The sequence below is a fragment of the Xyrauchen texanus genome, chromosome 13 (assembly GCF_025860055.1).
Source record: "Xyrauchen texanus isolate HMW12.3.18 chromosome 13, RBS_HiC_50CHRs, whole genome shotgun sequence".
NCBI lineage: Eukaryota > Metazoa > Chordata > Actinopteri > Cypriniformes > Catostomidae > Xyrauchen > Xyrauchen texanus.
Window position 1 is genome coordinate 23,683,352 of NC_068288.1, and position 22,494 is coordinate 23,705,845.

General features: G+C 47.6%; 1 protein-coding gene across 4 annotated transcripts in view; it reads right to left on the reverse strand.

The window, feature by feature from the left end:
* Window positions 1–22,494, reverse strand: part of LOC127653871 (PEX5-related protein-like) — a 155,923-nt gene that overhangs the window by 39,822 nt on the left and 93,607 nt on the right. For 2 of the 4 annotated variants that reach the window (XM_052140668.1, XM_052140672.1), the window contains 5 exons: window positions 14,499–14,610; window positions 2,283–2,477; window positions 816–936; window positions 611–701; window positions 339–368 (listed from right to left, as the gene is read on the reverse strand). In XM_052140668.1, the coding sequence (XP_051996628.1) occupies window positions 339–368; window positions 611–701; window positions 816–936; window positions 2,283–2,477; window positions 14,499–14,610 (549 nt within the window). The remainder of the gene's footprint in view (window positions 1–338; window positions 369–610; window positions 702–815; window positions 937–2,282; window positions 2,478–14,498; window positions 14,611–22,494) is intronic. The other 2 variants (XM_052140669.1, XM_052140670.1) reach the window with 2 other exon arrangements.

Here is a 22,494-nt window from a genome sequence, read left to right on the forward strand (position 1 = left end):
TTCCATTAGCAATATTCTGCAATATTTGATAGGATCCTGTGTTGATGCTGACCCTTGACTTGTGAATAATTAAAGCAATCTCACAGACCTGCATGCTTCAGTAACGTAGAAGTGTGTAACATTTGTACCCTGTTGCAACACAAGAAGGACAATTTTTAAATCCTTGCAAAATATACATTAGTAGAAAATTAGTACAAAACAAATGTAGCTCATGTATTACCAAAATAGTTCAGTCTTTTTTTTTTTATTATTATTGAATTTGGTTGTGATGCTGTTGACATGGTGCAAATGCATAGACCATTCAGCGATTCATACAAAGAGTGCACAGAGAGGCTTACATGTCTTCCACTAACAAATTGCCTGTTGAGCTGAAAATAAAGAATTCTACACGTTAGCCCAGGATGTTCCGGGATGTATTGTGCACAATGTGGTTAAAAGACATACCATTCACAGGTCAAGTGGATGGACAAGTAATAATGTTTGAAAATGCTACAAAGAGTCGGACACTTGGGAAATAACGTGAAAGTCACTGTCACATGTAGAGATATTATCATGATTCATGACTCATAAAATGTGATGATGCTTTTGTATAGATTAGAATTGCACTTACTTGTGTTACTGGCGCAGCTTCTGCCTCTACTTTATTATTTACCTCCATGGAGTTCCTGGGGACTGTGTCTAGTGTCTTGCAATCCATGGACCTGTTGTTATGTCATATAAAGTGGTATGAACTTCATCATATCCGCTACTCATACATGAATCTTGAAGTATATACTTGTATATCTACATATGTTAATAGTCTAGTTGCAGCTTACCACACAAATTCCCCAGAATTCTTTGATGAACGTCTTCTCTCAAATTTCCACTTTCTGCTACCATTTTGCTCTGGATGGGTGTTGAGTTCTTCCCATTTCTCCAATGAAGATGAAACTGCTACTGCAAAGAAAATGAGGCCATGTTGTTTGGCAGATATATATAATCATAACCAAGTAAACTGCAAACAACAACAAAGTTTTGAGGATTTGCAGTATAGCACATATGCCCATATTAAAGACTAAAATAGCTGTTTTGTGGCTTTAAGTCCATGCATATTAGCTTTGAAGCCAAACATTTTCAGATATACACATAAATTCACTTTAAATCTCTTCTAGGAAAACAGACCAAAAACATTATGACTAATCTTTTACTACACAGATTTTTGTCCAATCAATTGCGCTCTAGAATGTGAATTCTCCTCCCCCTAATTCCACTTGCAACCGACTAGCAAATAGCACATTTTAATATTAAACTTTAATTTAAAAGTAAATTTTTTTGTGGTGGTGGGGGCGTGGTTAAGTGCTGGCTTATGAATGGAGAACGAGATCAGGAGATGAGAACAGTAAGGATCATCACCTGGCAATGACTGTCTCTAACAGCTGTTTGTCATTGCAGTGAGAGTTGAAGACGGATTTAAAAGTGAGCCGGATTCAAGTGAGGGAGAGAGAGAGCTACCACACAAACCCCGAGATTGTGTTAAGATGTGTGTGCTGAAAAGTGTGATTATTGAGTGAAGTGCTGGAAAGCCAATTTTGTGTTATAGAATAAATACAGTCTTGGTTAGATTCACCATCTCCTTGCAACCCCATTATGAACTTTGTTACATAGTTGTAATGTAACTAAAGCCTATTGGCTAATTAAAAAAAGGGACGAGCCCTTCGATAAGTCCCACCCAAACTTCATATTTCAAAACAGGAAAGAAAACTGCACTTGTCAAGATTTATTATTGGGTCTATAAAGATGACTGTGGCAAGGCGGAGGGCGGGGCCGGGTCGTGATTATACACACCCGGTCCCTTATCAGGCTAATCAAGCCTCCGAGAGGGATAAAGGCCGACTGCGGAGGATTGTGCGGGAGAGAGAGATAGTTTACGGACATGTCCATCATGTGTGTGTTTGTCTTTCCCTCACAATCCTCCGCAGTCGGCCTTTATCCCTCTCGGAGGCTTGATTAGCCTGATAAGGGACCGGGTGTGTATAATCATGACCCGGCCCCGCCTTCCGCCCTGCCACAATGACAATCTAAAGCACTTTGCTTATCTTCTTATCCTAGTGCAATCCTGCTACATAATGATATGTAGACCCATGATGTTCTTCTCAGTTAAAAAATTTACCAAAGGACTGTCCATTACAGAAAGTGTCAATCATACAAAGAAACACATTTTCATCTGTATTACCATTTGATGGATTTGCGAGAGTTCTTGGCATAACAGCCCTACATTTTAGCTGTCTGGTGACACATAATACCTGGGTCCAATGAAACTTTTTCAGGTGTGTGGGAGCAGGGTATACTCTGTTCTACGTCCACCTGGATCAGTTCTTTTTCATCAGAATTCTTCCTGTACGGTGTGCCCTTAGAAGAAAGCGGGTTCTTCCTGTCTTTGTTGTGTCTTCTCTCACCAGGCTCACTCAGATCCAGCAGGTCCAAAGAGGAGGACAGCACTGGATATAAAAAATAAAAGACAAAAAAGTGATTTAGAGGGAATAAAAATCAGAGTGCCATTTTTGCACTGTAAATAAACTGCAAACATACACATTTTTGGCCAATTTCAAATGAGCACATGAACCAAAAGCAAAAAGTATACAGTAGGCTAAATAAAAAATTCAGAATAACAAACCCTAGCTTAGTCATTGCTCTAGGTACATATGAGTGGCCCTAGCAATAAAAGACAGCAAGCAGTTCCAACAGCCATGGGGCCAGTGTCAAATAATATTTGATGTTGCAGGTTCCTCTCCAAGAGAACAAAGATTTTGTCACTGAATCACAGCTGTGCTGATAGTTTCTGGATGCGGTTGATTTCTCCCCACCTCTGACGGTCATAAAAACTGCCTGGCGTACCTGGGTTGCGATTACACGAAGGCAGCGTTTTTATGAATGGTCTATGTTTTCAGGGCGAGAACATAGCCATGACAGCATTGCGGTCACAGGCTTTCTTTTGTCATGAGAGAAAGCCACTTCAGCCGCCCCCTGCACCTCGCCTCTTTCCTACGGGATTGAGGCAGGTGCCGTGGGCGATGGAGGCGATTAGGGGAAAATGACGGGCTGTGTTCGCCGGGTAAATCCCCGTGAACCACCCGCCTCCCCGGCATGCTTGCTTGCTCCCATCTGAGCTCGGGATGAGTGCGGCCCGCTTCGCGGCCAGCCTGCCGGTCCCTTGAGCTCCCGGAATTGGATGACGATAATCACCGCTGCATCGGAGAGCGTTACAGCGGCATCTGATGTTGATGGCTCGTCTGCGCTACCACCTTCGGGTCTGCGCGCCCAGTCTGAGCCTGATGCACAGAGGTCCGCTATGCTTTCCCGGGTACCGCGAGCGCGAGGCTGGACCGGAAAATCCCGTCCCCTCCCCCTCACGGCAACTTGATTGGTTCCACGGGCAACCCCCGGTTCCTTTCTTCCTGGACGTGCATGATGAGCCACGCGCTCATCCGCTCTCGCTACCCTCGCCGGCGGAGCGCGGACATGCACGCCATGGCCCTCCTGCAAGTCCACCAGGCCAAGGCGCTTAAAGAATTGCATGTGGGTAGCCCTGATCCCAACGTGCTGCAGGAACTGCGCTCAGCGACCGACCTCGCCCTTAGAGCCACGAAGGTGACAGCGCAGTCACTCAGGCAGGCGATGGCCACACTCGTGGTCCAGGAACGACACCTATGGACGAACCTGGTCGAGATGCGTGAGACTGACAAGGTAGTCGCTTTCTCGACGCCCAGTCTCCTGGTTCGGCCTCTTCGGCTTCACCGTCGAGGACTTTACCCAGCAGTCCTCCGCGGTGAAGAAACAGACGGAGGTGATCTCACAGATCCTGCCCCGCCGCAAGCCTGCCACATTGGGCCATGCCCCGTCTGCTCGCCGAGGGCGTCCCCCTGCGATGAAACAACAAGCTGCTCCGCCTCAACCTGGGCCCAGCTCTCAGCCCACACGTCGAGCGCTCCGCAGGAAGTAGACGCCCCCCGTCTCACGGACCCCCTCGAGGACCCGGAAGGCTCCCAGGTTCTCCTGAGATGGACAACCCAGAGCCCAAGACGTTAGCTCCGGAGATGGTAAGACCACTCCGTTCCCCGGTGGAGGGCCGGGAGGAGAATCTTCTTTTGAATTTATTTCATTTGCCGCTCCCCTTAACCGGGGCAGCGATACACAAATTCTCAATATAAGAGCTATTTCCTTTTGTCTCTGGGTCATCTGGCCCACAAATGCCATTCTCACAGCACTCTGCCACCAGATCTCAACAGTCCCGGCACGCTGGACTCGGTCCCAGACCCGCCTTCAGCCCCACGACTGTCCCCCGGCTGGCCGGTTCTGACGAGTCTAGAGGACACCATTACAAGACCTCCTCCTCAGTCACTAACCCGCCCCCTGCTGGGTGTGCGGAGCAAGATAAGTGCTTCGAGTCTTTTCTCAGCACCAGAGCCTCGGGACGCGTCCTCACCTCCCGACGGTATACTACCTGCTCCGCCCGCTGCTCCACCCCACTGGGTATGTCAAAAATAATCGTCCCTTTGGTGCCCCTCACTTCCCAAGCCGTCTCGCTGGCTGGCCCGGACCATCCGACTTGGTTACACAATTCAGTTTGCCAGGCCCCCCCCTTCGTGGGCGTCGGCTTTACCGCAGTGCACGGCCAACATGCCAAACTCCTGCACGCGAGAAAAGAGCAAGCTCACCCCGGTTCAGAGCATCTCCTTTCTCGGCATGGAGTTAGACTCAGTCTCAATGTCTGCACGTCTCACCAACGAGCGTGCACAGTCAGTGCTGAGATGCCTCGCCAAATTCAGGCCAGGCACAACGGTCCCTCTAAAACTCTTCCAGAGCCTCCTGGGGCATATAGCATCCTCTGCCGCAACCACGCCGCTGGGGTTGATGCATATGAGACCGCTTCAGCACTGGCTACAGACTCGAGTCCCGAGATGAGCATGGCTCCACGGCACGCACCGTGTCACAATCACTCCCGCCTGCCGAAAAACACTAAAACCCTGGACAGACCTCTGCTTTCTACGGGCAGGAGTGCACCTGCAGCAGGTGTCCCGAGCGTCCTGGTCACTACCGACACCTCCAGACTGGGTCGGGGCACCGTGTGCAAAGGGCACGCAGCTGCGGGCCTTTGGAGAGGGGCCTCGCTGACCTGGCATATCAATTGCCTAGAGTTGTTGACTGTTTTCTTTGCCCTGCGGAAGTTTCTCCCATTAATTCGATACAAACATGTCCTAATCAGGTCAGACAGCACCGTAGCGTAGCGTACATAAATCGCCAAGACGGCTTACGCTCCTGTCACATGTCACAAATTCGCCAGTCATCTTCTCCTTTGGAGCCAGCAGCAACTCAAGTCGCTGTCTGCCACTCAAATCCTGGACAACCTCAACGTGGTAGCGGACGCGCTATCACGACGAACGCTTGCCCAGTGGAGAGTGGAGGCACCCCCAGTCGGTCCAGCTGATTTGGGAACGGTTCGGCAAGGCCCAGGTAGACCTGTTCGCCTCCCGAGAGACCTCCCACTGCCCGCTCTGGTACGCCCGAACAGAGGCTCCACTCGGGGCAGACGGGCTGGCACACAGCTGGCCCGTGTGGTTGCACAAGTACACATTTCCCCCAGTGAGCCTGCTTGCACAGGTGCTGTGCAAGGTCAGGGAGGACGGGGAACAAGTCATTCTAGTGGCTCCCTATTGGCCCACTCGGACCTTGGGAGGTTTCAGTGGTCCTCTCGGGCCTTCAGAGACCCCCCTTCGAGCCACTAGATTCAGTTGAACTCAGGGCCCTCTCCTTGAAGAAGGCCTTCCTGATTGCGCTCGCCTCCATCAAAAGGGTCGGAGAGTTCGGTCCGGCAGACACACACGTGATCCTAAGACCGTGACCGGCTATGTGCCCAAGGTTCCTACCACTCATTTCAGGGACCAGGTAGTGAACCTGCAAGCGCTGCCCCGGGAGGAGGCAGGGCCAGCCCCTTCGTTGCTGTGTCCGGTACGTGCTTTGCATATCCACTTGGACCACACACAAAGCTTTAGACGTTCTGAGCAGCTCTTTGTCTGCTTTGGTGGACAGCAGAAATGGAACGCTGTCTCCAAACAGAGGCTTTTTTTTCCAAACAGCCTGGCACAGCCGGTCACTTTGGCACGTAAAATACCTGCCCGCTCCTGTGTCAGCAGTACACGTACACGGCTCAGCGCATGGCGTGATTTAAATTGGACCCCTAGTGTCGCTTCTTCGACACAACGTCGAAGTGAGTGACAGACGTGGAACGTCTAGGTTACGGATGTAACCTCCGTTCCCTGATGGAGGGAACGAGACGTTGTGTCTTCCCGGCCATGTCGCTGAACCTAGCCACTGTTGCGGCCGAACCTCATTGTCGACTCTTCAGAAAAATCCTGAATGAAACAAGACACATTTTCCTCCCTTTATACCCGTATGTCGTGGGCGGGACATTGGCCCTTTCTCATAGATCAGAGATGTGAAAAGCTCTCAAGAGAAACCCCTAGTGTTTCTTCTTCGAACCCTCAATCAGGGAACGGAGGTTACATCCGTAACCTAGACGTGATGTTCCTGTTTTTCTCCATCGTGAGAGTTTTTGTTCTGTTTTATTTTTCATTTAATAAGTCTCAGTATTTCATGCCTGCATTTGGGTCCTAGTTCCTGCACACCTGACAATACGATCCAACCAGTTATAGACCCACAAGGCATGAATTGTTTTTCTTTTGAACCCCGTTCCCCTATGTGCTGTAGTGCGCAGGTTCAGGAGCTGTTTGGTCTCCGTCAGGGAGACCTGTCAGTGAGAGGGAATGCACAGGGGAATTGTGAATTTCTGGTGTTGTCCTTGGGCCTAGAGTTCAATCAGTCCTGCCTGATAGATCTCTTTATGATGGGTCTGGTGAAACCCATCAAGTCCCGCCACTCGGAAGAGGAGGAGGACTAGACGGAGATCGATGCCCAAACATGTGGTCAACCGCCAGGAGGCGGAGGATCCCGCTCCTGACCACCAGGAGGCGGAGGGGCTGGCTGCTGACAGCCAGGAGGTGGTGATTGGCCAAGAGTTCAATCAGTCCTGCCTGATAGATCTCTTTATGGTGGGTCTGGTGAAACCCATTAAGTCCTGTGTTCCGTATGGGAAGGAGGGGGATGTCTGTCAGAGGTTGTTATGTACCATGTGATAAGTGTGACTTGTGTTTTGGAGTGTTGTGTTTTTCTTCTCTCTCCCTCTGTCTCTCGCTCTTTACTTTCGTTTTCAGCAGGTTGACGTATTTAATTGTCTCGTTCATCTGTCAATCTTGGAGATGCATGTTGATGACATTGTGTGTCTCCACCAATGATGGCGAGCTATGCGAGTATAAAAAGAGTGCCTGCATGGAAAGCGGGAGGATCTTTCTTTGTTTGATTCGTACATGTGCACCTGTTGTAGTGGTTTTCCCTGTATCATCCATGTCCCTTGGTAATGCTTATGGTAAAGTCTGTGTTCTTTCATTCCTTAATATGACGGCTTATTCATTCCTTTTGATCTTCTCTCTTTGTGTTAATTTATCCTGGTTGTAAAACCGATGTTGAACGGGGAAAAGAAAAAGGACAGGTAAGATATCACGTGATATACATGTGCCACACTGAGGTTTTCAATTGTGTTAGAACATCAGGTTAGTGACGTGTACCATCCCTTGTATTTTGAGTTATAGTGAGAGTAATTTATTTAGGGCGCTTTGGCACTGAAGATTTTTCGTTTATTTGGGCTTCTTGTGAAGTCTAACTGTTGGGTTAGATTAGGAGTGTTTATTTTCTTTTCGTACGATTGGTTAATATTTTATTTATTTATTTGATTTGGCACGGACCAAGTTCTCTTCTTTTTCCCCACTCTTTCTGTAATTATAATTTTTGCTTGGCTTAAAATTGTATATATGTAAATATTTATTATGGGATAATTTTTCTCCCATTATTCTTTATAATAAACACTGATTTGTACAACATGGCGCCGCAGATGGCCGCCTCGGTGTGGAGCTCTTCAATTCTTTTGTTGTTTTTGTTAGTTTGTCCTGTGTTTAGCAATCTTTTACCAATCAGTTTTACCAGGGACGAACTGCTGAACATTCGGCAGCACATACCAGATAATCTTTTCCGGTTTTTCAATATTCGGACGTTTTGCTGGACATTTTAGTTGGAGGCGCTGCTGTGTTGTTTAGATGCGCTACGAGACGCAGGCGAGGGAGATGAGCTGGCGCGCTGGTTAAACTCCGTCAGCGCGGCGTTCGAACAGCACTGCCGAGCATTCATCTCGCGAATCTCCGCTCTCTTCCCAACAAAACGGACGAACTACATCTCCTCACACATACTAATAAGGACTTTTCAAACTCTGCTGCACTGTGCTTCACTGAAACCTGGTTGAGTGAAGCCATTCCGAACAGCGCATTACATCTGCCGGGCTTCCAGCTGTTCAGAGCGGATCGCATCGCGGAGTTAACGGGGAAAACGAGAGGTGGTGGAACATGCTTTTACATCAACGAAAGTTGGTGTACAGATGTAACAACACTAAAGAGGATGTGCTGTCCTAATCTGGAAGCGCTCTTTATTAACTGTAAGCCGTTCTACTCGCCGCGGGAGTTTTCTTCGTTTATTCTGGTGAGTGTTTACATTCCTCCAAACGCGTCTGGGAACTTAGCGCTGCAACAGCTGGCTGATCAAATCTCAGACACAGAACAACAATACCCGGACTCAGTCATTATTATTCTTGGGGACTTTAACAAAACAAATCTCACACGCGAACTGCCCAAATACAGACAGCACATTACATGCCCCACCAGAGACAGGAATATACTGGACCACTGCTATACTACATTAAAGGATGCATATCGCTCTGTCCCACGTGCAGCTTTGGGTCTCTCTGATCACTGTCTGGTTCATCTTCTCCCGACCTACAGGCAGAAATTAAAATCAACCAAGCCAGTTGTAAGGACTATAAGGAGATGGACTATTGAAGCAGAGCTGGAACTACAAGCCTGCTTTGACTGCACTGATTGGAGTGTTTTTGAAGCTGCAGCTACAGACCTGGACGAGCTCACAGATACTGTTACATCATACATCAGTTTCTGTGAGGATATGTGCATCCCTACTAGGACATTTTGTCATTCAACAATGATAAACCATGGTTCACAGGAAAACTCAGACAGCTTCGTCATGCCAAAGAGGAGGCTTACAGGGGTGGGGATAGAGTCTTGTATAATCAGGCCAGGAACACACTGAATAGGGAAATCAGAGTGGCTAAAGAAGCTACTCTGAGAAGCTGAAAAACAAGTTTTCAGCTAACGACCCAGCATCAGTGTGGAGTGGCCTGAAACAACTTACTAATTACAGGACTCCTACCCCCAACCCTGTGGCGGACCAACGACTGGCTGGCGACCTGAATGTGTTTTACTGCAGATTTGAAAGGCCGATTTCACACCCCACATGCACTCGGACCTTCATTTCACACAACCATTAACACCTCCTGCAACCCCCTCCTCCCCCTCCTGCTACACTACCTGCACTAAAGATCTGTGAGGGGCGATGTGTGCGTGTCTTTCGGAAGCAAAGGACAAGGAAGGCTCCAGGACCAGATGGCATCTCACCAGCTTGCCTTCGTTCCTGTGCTAACCAACTGGCCCCCATCTTCACTCAGATCTTCAATAGATCACTGGAGCAATGTGAAGTCCCATGCTGCTTCAAGCGCTCAGTCATTATCCCGTCCCTAAGAAACCAAAAATCACAGGACTTAATGACTACAGACCTGTAAGCCCTGACATCTGTGGTCATGAAGTCATTTGAAGACTGGTGTTGGCCCACCTGAAGGACATCACTGGACCCTTTCTGGACCCCCTTCAATTTGCTTATCGAGCAAACAGGTCTGTGGATGATGCAGTCAACATGGGTTTGCATCATATCCTGCAACATCTGGACAGACCGGGGACATACGCAAGGATCCTTTTTGTGGACTTCAGCTCGGCTTTCAACACAATCATACCAGATATACTCCGGACTAAGTTAAACCAACTCCCTGTTCCCACCTCTACCTGTCAGTGGATTACCAGCTTTCTGGCCGGACAGGCAGCAGCTTGTGAGGCAGGGAAAATTCACTTCCACCACCTGTACCATCAGCACTGGTGCCCCCAGGGATGTGTGCTCTCCCCACTACTCTTCTCCCTGTACACCAATGACTGCACCACCAAGGACCACTCTGTCAAGCTCCTGAAGTTTGCAGGCGACACCACTGTCATCGGCCTCATCCGAGATGATGATGAGTCTGCGTATAGAAAGGAGGTTGAGCGGCTAGCTGTCTGGTGCAGTCAAAACAACCTGGAGCTGAACACGCTCAAAACAGTGGAGATGATTGTGGACTTTAGGAGGAACACCCCAACATTGTCCCCCCTCACCATTCTAAACAGCACTGTGTCAGCAGTGGAGTCATTCAGGTTCCTGGGCACTACCATCTCACAGGACCTGAAGTGGGAGATACACATCGACTCCATTGTGAAAAAGGCCCAGCAGAGGTTGTACTTCCTTAGCCAGCTGAGGAAGTTCAACCTGCCACCAGTGCTGCTGAAACAGTTCTACTCAGCGGTCATTGAGTCTGTCCTCTGCACTTCAGTAACTGTCTGGTTTGGTGCAGCCACGAAATTAGACATCAGAAGACTACAAAGGACAGTTCGGTCTGCTGAGAGGATTATTGGTTGCCCCCTGCCCTCCCTTCAAGAACTATACACTTCCAGAGTGAGGAAAAAGGCTGGTAAAATCACTCTGGACCCCACTCACCCTGCCCACTACCTTTTTGAACTGTTGCCTTCTGGCGGCTTCAGAGCACTGAGCACCAGAACCGTCAGACACAGGAACAGTTTTTTCCCTCAGGCCATCCATCTAATGAACAGTTAAATTACCCCCATTGAGCAATAATTATGTGCAATACACAGTTTAATTTTAATTTAAATTATATTATCCAACTTATCCACTTCTGCCATTACTTACATTGCTCTGTACATAATATACTGTTTTTTGTTCTTTATATACAGATTGTATTAGATTTGCACTACGTGTGTGTATGTGGGTATGTATGAAGGTGAGTTTATGTACGTATATGTATAATTATTTATTTTGTGTTCTTTTTTGTTTTTAATTACCTATGCCTTGCTGCTGTTTTTTTTTTGGTATTGTTTGTATTGTTGTTGACTGGAAGCTCCTGTCACCTAGACAAATTCCTTGTATGTGTAAGCATACTTGGCAATAAAGCTGATTCTGATTCTGATTCTGATTCTGATACTTTATCTTATATTAAACTAGTTGGTGGGATTTTTTCACAGTGTTTTAAATGTTGCAACCTAATTCCAGTCCCCCGTTGCCATCGACGAGCCAGTCCATTCACCAATTATTTTCTGATAAATAATTAATTAATATTCAACATTATGCCATGAACACTGTCAATAGAGTTTAACTTTAATTAAACCCGAAACTTTCCTTATAAATCTAAATAACAATTAATTTATATTAGGTCTCACAGCAGTCCTGGGGGGGTTCATGACACTTTAAAAAGATTTCATTTGTATGGGTAAAAACTTTTGAATAAAGATTTTTGCTCATTAAATAAACCAAACAATTCTGAACTGATTTTTTCACCAGCCAACTGAATGAAAGACGAATGCTGTAAATGTACAAGCAATTCAGCGACAAGATGATAGGAGACACATGTGGAATCACACATCTGAACATGTGCATATCTGCAGCACACTAAAACACATCCTCATTATATAATGCATTGCCATCCGAATCTACAAAGATAAATAATTATCCAAAAGTATACATAGAGAGGTAATTAGATCCACAGATGGTAGACAAAATGGACATACAGTTCAGTACTCTACAGATGCAAACACTGGGTGAATGCATGATTCAAGCCTCGATGGCTTGATGGAACACCTTCTGAAATCTAGCACAAACATGAGCACTGAATCCAGGTTACCAACACGTGATTTTGTCTCTGCCAACCATACAAAGCAAATTGCTGGACAGGTCATGGACTACAATAACCTGCCAACACAATGACATCCACTAAAGCCTTCTGAATAATTCAGTCAGCCTAATTCAAACCAAACTGAATTACATTAACCTGTTCCATAAATATTAAGTAATTGAGAAGATGGTTGAACTCATGACCTTATTGTTTGTATAAAAAAAAAATCAATTAAGATGTGATACAGGCATTTAATGTGGTTTAATATGCTTGCCTTGCTTTAAATCTCATAAGCCATCTTAAAGAAACAATGTAGGTGGCCTTGATAACATGATAGTCTGAAGGCTGCTGAAACAAAAGCAAAGCCAGCAGTAATTTTGTATTGCTAAAATCTCATTTCAAAGAGCTTACTCTGGAGAACCTGCCAGAGAATTATAATTTAATTCAGAGGCATTCCTTTTCAAATAATACAGCAGGTCCCTTTAAAGACCTGAATTTACATTTCTATAATCAGCTCCAGATGGAGACAGACTGCTAGAAAAAGCATAGCATTCTTCAAATCATTAAATGTCTCAAGAATTTTAAGAATTTATTTTAATTTCCACTAAGCATAAAAAATGTATAGTCATATTCATAAACAATTGTTTATTCTCATTATTCAAACATATATAGTGGCACCAACAATTCACTTAAATTAAATGTTAGGTGGCATTTGCTTCTATGGCTTCAGATTTCAAATCCGGCACTTACATACTTAAATGTGCGTAAGTCAATAACTGGCACTGTTACTATGTGTTTGACAGAGTGACAATCTTTCATACTGTGTAACTACATCAGCAGTTTGTGACATTTTGATTGCGGATTGCATTACATTCAGAGGCGTTTGTACAGTAATTAACAGACTGCTGCTTTATTACAAGCAAATCAAAAGATCCTCCAAATGTAATCTGTTAGTAATTATAATATGCTGTTTTCCCTAATAAGAAAGAGCTCTCCAAACTGTGTGCACAATCAGAAAGTGAAGAAGATACTCTCTGGGGAGTGGGAGTTGTTGTCTTGATTGCTTTGGGATATGCAAGCCAGGATGCAAGTGAAATAAATAAAGTTTTAGCTGCTCAAATAGTACTGCATGTAATAGAATCTGTCTTGCGGTAAGAGGCCTCATATATCTTGAAGGGCTTCCTCATTTAGTAATGTGTCTATCTGGTCTATTAATCAGAGGCAAAAATTTTAAAGGGGGTTGGGGGTTGAATTTTAGGTTGAGACAAGTCACTCGTGTTTGAATGGGAGAATTGTAATGCAAAATATGGTTGCTGTAGTAGTGGAAGTAAGTTTTAGTTAAAACTGTCTGTTTATTTGCATGATCACACAGTAATGATCACACAGTAATTCGACATGCTGCTTCCAAATGCTCATGTACCCTCAAATCAATCCCATTCTGCTGAATTACTGACAAGCATCATCTTTGAAATTACTGACAGGCAATATTCCCCATCAGATATTTTTAGCATCAATTCAAAAGTGTTCTCCTTTCTCTGTGGCGCTTACGGTACATTCTGTAAGCAACATCCCAGATGTGGGTTCTGGTCCCATGGAAACCAGAAAGCAATTGAGTTTATATAAACAATGCTGAGCGTGATCCAGAGGTTAAATTTACACTCTAAAATTACATATTTACTCCACTGACGGTTAGGGTTAGGGTTGGGATTAGGGAGTAGAGTTAATAAAATCTGCATTCCTTTTGACTGTATTGTATAATTTACAGATAAAATAAAATTAACTTTTGGCGCTGCCCTGTGGACATTTCACCTCAACAACAGTTCCAGCTTCGGCCACTGGGGGCAGAGAAAAACTTTTAACCTCCTGTTGCCCAATTCATAAAGTGATCAGCCTGTTAATTGAGAGTATATGCACTTTAGCTTGACTAGTGTGAAAAATTGCCTTTTTCCCATGATTTCAACTAAAGAGGCATAATTTATGATACCATTGTGGTCATATTTTACTGCTGATTTGAAAAGTTTTATTTGATCGTAATCTTGACCAACCACTTTGGCAATTTCATTTTCTCCCCATTCAAGAATATTGGAGCAGAACTTGTACGACATTACAAATATGGTCACAAGTGTCTATACCGTTTTTAATTTGTAAAGATGTTCATACAGATTGTCCATACTGCAAGACTATATGTAATGATAAACACACACTGACTATCTATGTTCTATGCTACTTCTATGGTTCTACGATGAAGTAAAGAAGTAAGTTCAATACTTGTTGTGCAAAGCACCAAAGTCTAATCAATATGAATAAAGATTACAATACACTATATCACAGTTTTAAATTGCAGTTCGCTAAACAAAGAATTCCAATATTATCGAATGTGGTCTCAGATATCTAATATTGTATTGCCAGTTCCATGCTGATCCTCTTTCATACACAGTGGCATTATTTTAATGTAAATAAGGTTGAAGCACACTACAGACACCGGAGAAAGAGACTTTTTAGGGAAATTCAGTATCTCGGGTACCTGCTATGTTGGAGGTTACTGGGCGGGCAGCTCCATCACATTTGGTCTCACAAAGGAAGTCATCGATTGAAGGGCTCAGCAAGGGACGGCTCTCTTGTTGCTCACTCACCAGCTGAAAAATCAAGCAGAAGAGACTAGCGAGAGCTACAATATGCACTTGGCCTTCTGTTCTCCTATTGTTTAAGTTGCAACCAGCCACCTTTGTACCATGACACACCATCTCTGCGTGTGATTTTCAATGATGATATTCACCTCTCTCTTCAGCCCCTACCTATTTACAGAACTGAGATGACTATTCTCACCTTGGCCCCCAACAAACACATGGCCCCTAGCTTGACGACACTTCCCCCTTCCCTTTACACTTAAGCAGAGGGAAAATAGAAAAATCATGAAGAGCACATCTTGTGCTTGTTTTTCCATTTCGGAGCACATAGTAATTACGTATGACTGTAATTATGAAAAGGAATGCGTCTTTATAATGCCTCCCATCAGTGTTCTATGTGCTACTATGATTGAATTGGTATGTTTTCTCTTGAGAGACTGGCAGTGAGGTGGCCCTGTGTCTAACAGAATGGAAAAAACAAATCAATCATCATCCGCTTGCTCTCATAGAGTTTATTCAGCTGTGTCACAGACTCATTGGAGGAGAGCACTTTTGTGGTCAGTGGGTATGGGTACAGCAAATCTGCATTTTCAGGAATAACTACCTCTCTTTTTAAAATTATTTAATTTAGTCAAGAACAAAATGCATATTCAACATTTAAGGGAATTACAATGCTAAATCTGTATCCTAAATTATGATACATTTGTTATTAATACATTTTAATAATCTAAGTCTTATTAATTTACATTTTATTAATTACATTTTATGGATTTTCTTTTTTTACAAAACTTAAATGCCTAAATCTTAAAAAAACACTTAAATATTTTTCGAGTGTAGTTTTGTGTCTGTTCAAGGTGCAAGAACAAATTTCTGTATGAACTGTATGTAAATACACTCTTGAATGTATATTGTATGCAAATACATTCATAAATGGTCACATTCAATTCAGTGGGACTTTTTTGTACGAATAGTCTTAGGAACAATTTATCAACAAACAATTCCGGCAGTTCTGAGGTTAAATGCCCACTTTATTTAGCTCAAAGCAAAATGCTAAATTTGAAACGTTCTCCCAAGCAGAATGGGTTTTTAATGTTAATGCTCTAAGCTCTAAATCAACAAAACCTAACTCCCTATCCTAAACCTTGAACTTAAACCTAACAATGAAAAATAGATGAGGTTGTTGAAGTTGAAGTATGTGATTCCATATTCAATTGTGCCACTAAACGGAATTGCAAAAATCACCTTTCTGAATACATCCCCTGTCTACCATTGGTCAAACAAAGAGATAGTCTTGCCCCCAACTCATGCCATTGATTGAGTAACATTGTTGGGGTGGATCTAAGCAGGTCGCTTAAGGCAAACAGTGTTTACAATTTTTGAGAAAATGTACCTATGAATGGCTAACTTATAGTTGTCTTTGCATATTAAGCTTGGATAGGACAAAGCATTTGTGACGAGGAGGAGGGCGTGGCCGGGCCGTGATGGAGCATGGCAGGCGCTGAATCAGCTGATCAGCGGGAGCTGGAGATGCCAGTTTGGGAGAGAGAGAGACGCACATGGCCCAGCTGCATGTGTCTGTTCGCTTACAGTATGTTTTATGTTGTTTTAAGTTCATTTATATCATTAAAACGTATCGGTTACCTAACGTAACCTCGGTTCTCTCTAGATGAGGGAACGAGTATTGCGTAAGCTAGCTTACGCTACGGGAAAGATTCATCTTTTCTGAGATATTGAAGCCAAAAAATTATCCTTAATTTTGTATCCATTGTCAACGCAGTGCGGCAGCTGCAGACCTTGAGCGGGCTAGCTAGCGAGCTCATTGGTTGCTCTGTGGCAACTGCTGCAGCCTATAGACGAGCTTGGGCGAACTCGCATCCAATGAGAGGCGTCCGCGCGCTCACTGCATCAAAGTCCGCCAAAAGGGCGTGACTAGAGTGCATATAAGCATAGTTCGTAGGCTGGAACCCTGGTTTTCATTGACTGAAGCGAAAAGTCAGCCAGTGGCGCGAAGCACGGCCGGCTACGCAATACTCGTTCCCTCATCTAGAGAGAACCGAGGTTACGTTAGGTAACCGATACGTTCTCTTACGAGAGGTTCTCTCGTATTACGTAAGCTAGCTTATGCTCACGGGAACCCATTGTCAACGCCGTGCGTGCCAAGCATCCACTGTATGAGCCCCAGGGAATTAAGGGGAACCGGGGAGCCCTTATGAGTGGGGAAATAAGATTTGGCCGGCAAGAATGCGGGTCAGTTTTTGTGTAATATATAAGCACATAGTGGGAAGGGAGCGACAGAGGCGGTGCCGGTCTGTGTGGAATGTGTCCCATCAGTGCAGCTCACCAGGGAGCTGTAGCGTATTAAACCGCTAGTAGTTTTGCCTACAGAGCGGGCACTTCCATATTGTAAAATCTGACAAGCGTGGAGGGGAAGTCCATCCCGCTGCCACACATATGTCGTGAATGGGAATCCCGCTGGACCATGCCCACGAGGATGCCATGCCTCTAGTGGAGTGAGCCCTAATGCCCAACGGGCATGGCAGGACTTTGACGCCGTATGCAGCAGCAATAGCGTCCACTATCAATCTAGATAGTGTCTGTTTCGAGGCGGCGAGACCTTTGGTGCGCCCTCGAGCGAAAGCGAAAAGATGCTCAGAGCGTCTGAAAGTGGCGGAGCGCGCGGTATACAATCTCAGTGCTCTGACTGGGCAAAGGAGATTGCCGTCGCGTTCGCTATCGGATGCTGGTAGCGCCGATAGGGAAATGACCTGTGCTCTGAAAGGAGTACCGATCACCTTGGGAACATAGCTAGGTTTTAAAATGACCTTGGAGTCACTTGGTCCAAACTCAAGACACGCAGCGCTGACAGACAGCGCGTGAAGGTCTCCCACACGTTTGACTGATGACAGGGCAGTCAGAAAAACGGTTTTGAGTGAAAGGTATTTCAAATCCACGGATTGAAGTGGTTCGAAATGGGGGGGCTTTCATAGTTTCGAGAACTATAGAAAGATCCCAGATAGGAACCGATGGGAGCGCGGGGTTCATCCTTCTAGCTCCCCTAAGGAAGCCGGATGACCAGCTTGTTTTTCCCCATGACTGGCCGTGCAGGGGTTCAGCGAACGCCGCAACGGCTGCCACATACACTTTGAGCATGGATGGGGATCTGCCCTTATCCAGCAGCTCTTGTAGAAATACGAGCAGCGATGACACCCCACATGTCCGCGGGACCAGGTCTCTGTCGGTGCACCATTTTGAGAACACAGACCATTTTGACGCATAGAGTCTTCTTGTGGAAGGGGCTCTAGCGTGTATAATGGTATTTATTACCCCTTCTGGCAGAGTGACGGGTAGTCGTTGATCACCCACGCATGCCGCGCCCAGCGCTCTGGGTGGGGATGCCAGATTGTGCCGCGAGCTTGAGAAAGGAGATCTGCTCTCACTGGGATGGGCCACGGCGCTGTCAGTGACAGCTGCGTAAGCTCCGGGAACCATGTCTGATTCTCCCAACGTGGGGCTATGAGGAGCACCGAGTGACGCGTTTCCCTGATCCTCTGCATTACCTGTGGCAATAGCGAGACGGGGAAGGCGTAAAGCGGGCACCTGGGCCAGTCCTGGGCCAGCTGCGTCCTCGCTCGAGAAAAATATCGGGCAGTGAGAGTTCTCTTCTGACGCAAAGAGTTCTATCTCTGCTCTGCCGAATAGGTGCCATAACGTCTGGACTGTTTGCGCGTGCAGGGACCATTCCCTGGGGAATATTGTCTCTGGACAGTCTGTCCGGGCCGTCGTTCAGGTGGCCTGGCAGGTGCGTCGCCCTCAGCGAGCGCAGGTGGCACTGGGACCAACTCAGTATGCGTTCCGTCAGATGGAAAAGGTTCCTGGATCTGACACCGCCCTGACGGTTTAGGTAGGATACCACAGATCTGTTGTCCGAACGGACCAGGACGTGGTGACCCTGAATGACCGGGAGAAAGCGCACAAGCGCGTACTCGACCGCTATCATTTCCAGACAATTTATGTGAAGGAGCTATTCCTGAACTGACCATAGGCCGAAAACCGGAGAGCCCTCGCAGACCCATGTTGGACGCGTCTGTCGAGATGACTTTTCGGCGAGATACAGCTCCCATTGTCACTCCTCACTGATACCACTCAGCCACTGTCCAAGGCTGCAGAGCTGAAATACAGGTCTGAGTCACCTTGATGGGCTGGCGGCCTGTGGCCCAAGCCCGGCGAGATGCACGGGTGCTTAGCCAATGCTGAAGCGGGCGCATGTGCAGTAAACCCAGCTGAAGTACTGCTGCGGCTGAGGCCATGTAACCTAGCACTCTCTGGAATTTCTTCAGAGGCGTGAGGCTGTTCATCTGAAAACATTTACATTTTACATTTATGCATTTGGCAGACGCTTTTATCCAAAGCGACTTACAGTGCAATTATTACAGGCACAATGCCCCTGGAGCAACCTGGAGTTAAGTGCCTTGCTCAAGGACACAATGGTGGTGGCCGTGGGGTTAGAACCTGCGACCTTCTGATTAACAGCCCTGTGCTTTAGCCACTATGCCACCACCACTCCACCACTCTGAAAAGATGCGGCTAGTCGCTGAACACGGCGCGCGCGCTGTGTAGATAAGCGAGCCGTCATTGCCACGGAGTCTAGTTCTATCCCAAGGAAGGAAATTGTCTGACTGGGCTGTAGTGAGCTCTTGGTCCAATTGACTGCAAGACCCAAACTGTTCAGATGGCTGAGGAGAACTGCTCTGTGAGACAGAAGCTCCATATGTGACTGAACCATAATCAGCCAGTCGTCCAAATAGTTCAGAATTCGCAAACCCTGACTCCGCAGGGGTGCGAGCGCCACATCCATGCACTTCGTGAAAGTACGGGTGCTAAGGACAGGCCGAACGGAAGGACGGTGTATTGATAAACCTGGCCGCCGAAGGCAAATCTCAAGAATGGCCTGTGACGGGATTTATCTGAATCTGAATGTATGCATCTTTCAGATCGAGAGAAATAAACCAGTCCCCTGGCGCACATGCGCGAGGAGTTTCCTGATTGTAAGCATTTTGAACGGTCTTTTTGCAAGCACCTTGTTCAAAACCCTGAGATCTAATATGGGTCTGAGGCCGCCGTCTTTCTTGGGAACAAGAAAATAACGGCTGTAAATCCCCGATTCGCTCAGAGAGGGTGGCACTTTCTCTATGGCACTTTTGCACAGAAGGCTTGCTATTTCTGAACGAAGCATGCACGCTGCTTCTGTGTTCACAGTGGTTTCGAGCCGCGCTCTGAAGCGAGGAGGGCGGCGATCGAACTGTAGCAAATAGCCCTGTTGTATTGTGCTTAACACCCACTTGGATATCCCTGGAATAGCTTCCCACGCTTTGAAGCGTAACGCTAGGGGGTGAATGGCCAATTTGCTCTGATTGCCGCACACAGAGCACTGAAAAAAATGTGTGAGCGCGTTTAGTGTGTTTATGCATGATTGCTCGCAGACAGCATGAACAGGCTGTTTTGTGAGTGACTTCCCGATTGGAGTGAATGGGGAAAGAGTCATATCTGTTACGTGATGCGCAAGCATAGTCATGGGCACGGGACTTACACACAGAGGAATGTTTGCTGGCCGTGTAACAGAGCGGGCAGAGAATGGGCGCGCGCGACGTATTCGTGGGCGCATTTATTGACTCTAGCGCTCGAGCGGTTCGTAACCGCTTTATGTGAGCGTGCTCTGGTGGGGACACGAGACATGCAGTGCTTGTGTGCAGAAGTGAACACTGGATTGTGGGCACGCTTTCTACACATAGGGCTGGTCGTGTGACAGAGCAGCCAGAGAATGGGCGCTACAGACGCATTTGTGGGCGCCTTCATTGACTCTGACGCTCGAGCGGTTCATAACCGCTTTATGAGAGCGTGCTCTGATAGGGGCACGGGATGTGTTATGCTTGTGTGTAGGGGCGAACACAGGGTTGTGGGCACATTTTCTACACATAAGAAATGTTTGCTCTTTACAAGATTTATTTGGGTCGCCGTGAAAACGGCGTTTGAGTGCAGGCAAGCCGGCAGTGTCACCGGCTTGTTGGCTGCTAAATTCACCACTGCAGTAGCCTGAGAGAAGGGGACTGACGGGGCGAAGCTTTGATGGTGGTCCGGCCGCAGCGGGACTGAGCCGTTGTTTGTTCAACAAAGCTAGGAGGACTTCGGTTGTTCAGATTTCAGCGCAATCTTAGGCGGAGGCCCGCGGGGGGGCGGTGGTCTACGGCGGCTGTCTGAGCGCGATCTGGGGCGCTGGGAAGTCTGGCTTTGTTGAGCTGGGCGCTGTGAAGATGCTCGTGCAGGAGGCTGGTTACGTGGGCGGCCTGCAGAGGAGCTAGCGCAGCGAGGCAGGAAGAGATTCATGGCTTGGGTGGCTTTCTGGACTTCCGAAAAACAGTCAACAATGCCACTTACCGCGGAACCGAAGAGATCGGACGGAGAGAGCGGCGCGTTGAGGAACGTGGAGCGCTCAGTTTCTCCCATGTCGGCTAGCGTTAGCCACAGGTGTCTTTCGGTTACAGTCAGCGAGGCCATGCACTTCCCTATAGCTTGGGCTGCAGCTTTGGTGGCTGAAGGGCGAGGTCCGTCAGCGCTCCTTAGATCTGTAACAGCCTCTGGGTGCCTGCCTCTCTCATCCCACTCCGAAGAAGGTCCGCTTGGAGGATCTGCAAGACGGCCATGGAATGCAGAGCAGATGCGCTTGGCCGGGCGGCGGAATAGGCGCGCCAACACAGGCGGAAGTAGTTCTGCAGGCCTTAAACGGGAGCACTGGTTTAGACCGCCATCTCGCGGAGGGCGGGCAAAGGTGTGCTGCTACCGAATCCTCGACCGGGGATGGAAGAGTAGCCCTTCTCGGCGGCGCCGTCCACTGAAGCGAGAGCGGTGGAGACGTGGGATCGAAGTCCTGGCCGAGAGAGCGCTGCTCCACGATTTAGAGAGCTCGGGCGTGGAGTTCCGCAGGAAGGGAGCGTCCGGACGCTGGCGCCGCGGTGACGGCTTTGAAGAAAACAGCCGCCGAAGTCTGTTGGGAGCCTGCTCAGGGGCGGTGACCACTGAGCCCGAGGCGGTCGACGGCCTGTGTGAGGAGGCGTATCAGTTCCCCTTCGACCCGGCGCTGGTCCTGCTGGATTCCTGGGCCGCTGAGGAGGCTTGTGACCACCTCGCTGTCCGAAGCCATGATGGAACAGCAGCCTTTGTCCTCCGCCGCGCTCTCGAGGTGGCAGCAGTGCGGCCGCCGGGCGGCAACTGCGCTGGCCCCGGGGCGGGAGGGTGAACGCGATGCTCGAGGGAGGGGCTCCGGCGAGACAGTCGCTTCTAAAACCGGTTCCGCAGCCTTTGGGAGCGGCGCTTCTTCGGCGCGGCGAACAGAAGGCGCGCGCAGCTCGGTTTTGCATACTTCGAGTCGAGCCCGCGAGGGTCGACATCGGAAGCTCCTCGCAGAGGTCGCATCCGCCGTCAGCAGGGCGCAGCTCTGCATGCCCCAGTCCCAGGCAGAGAGCGCAGATGATGTGTCGGTCTCCGGCGCTGAGAGGAGCGCTGCATGAGCCGCAGGAAGTCGCGAGGCATCTTTAAAAAGACGCCGATACTCTTTTGTGAAGTTCGCTGAGGAACTTAGCTTGCTCTAAAAAGGATACGTCACCGGATGGCGTAGCTCGCAGGATGGCTGAAGGTGGCGAAGACGGCCGGCTTCTTCGAGCGCTGTCCACGTTTGCTAGATGCCCCTCGAACGGCGACGCGGCTTCCAGTTCAGAGATGCGAAGAGCTTCGCTGAAGAGATGAAAATCAGGGTTCCAGCCTACGAACTACGCTTATATGCACTCTAGTCACGCCCTTTTTGGCGGGCTTTGATGCAGTGAGCGCGCGGACGACTCTCAT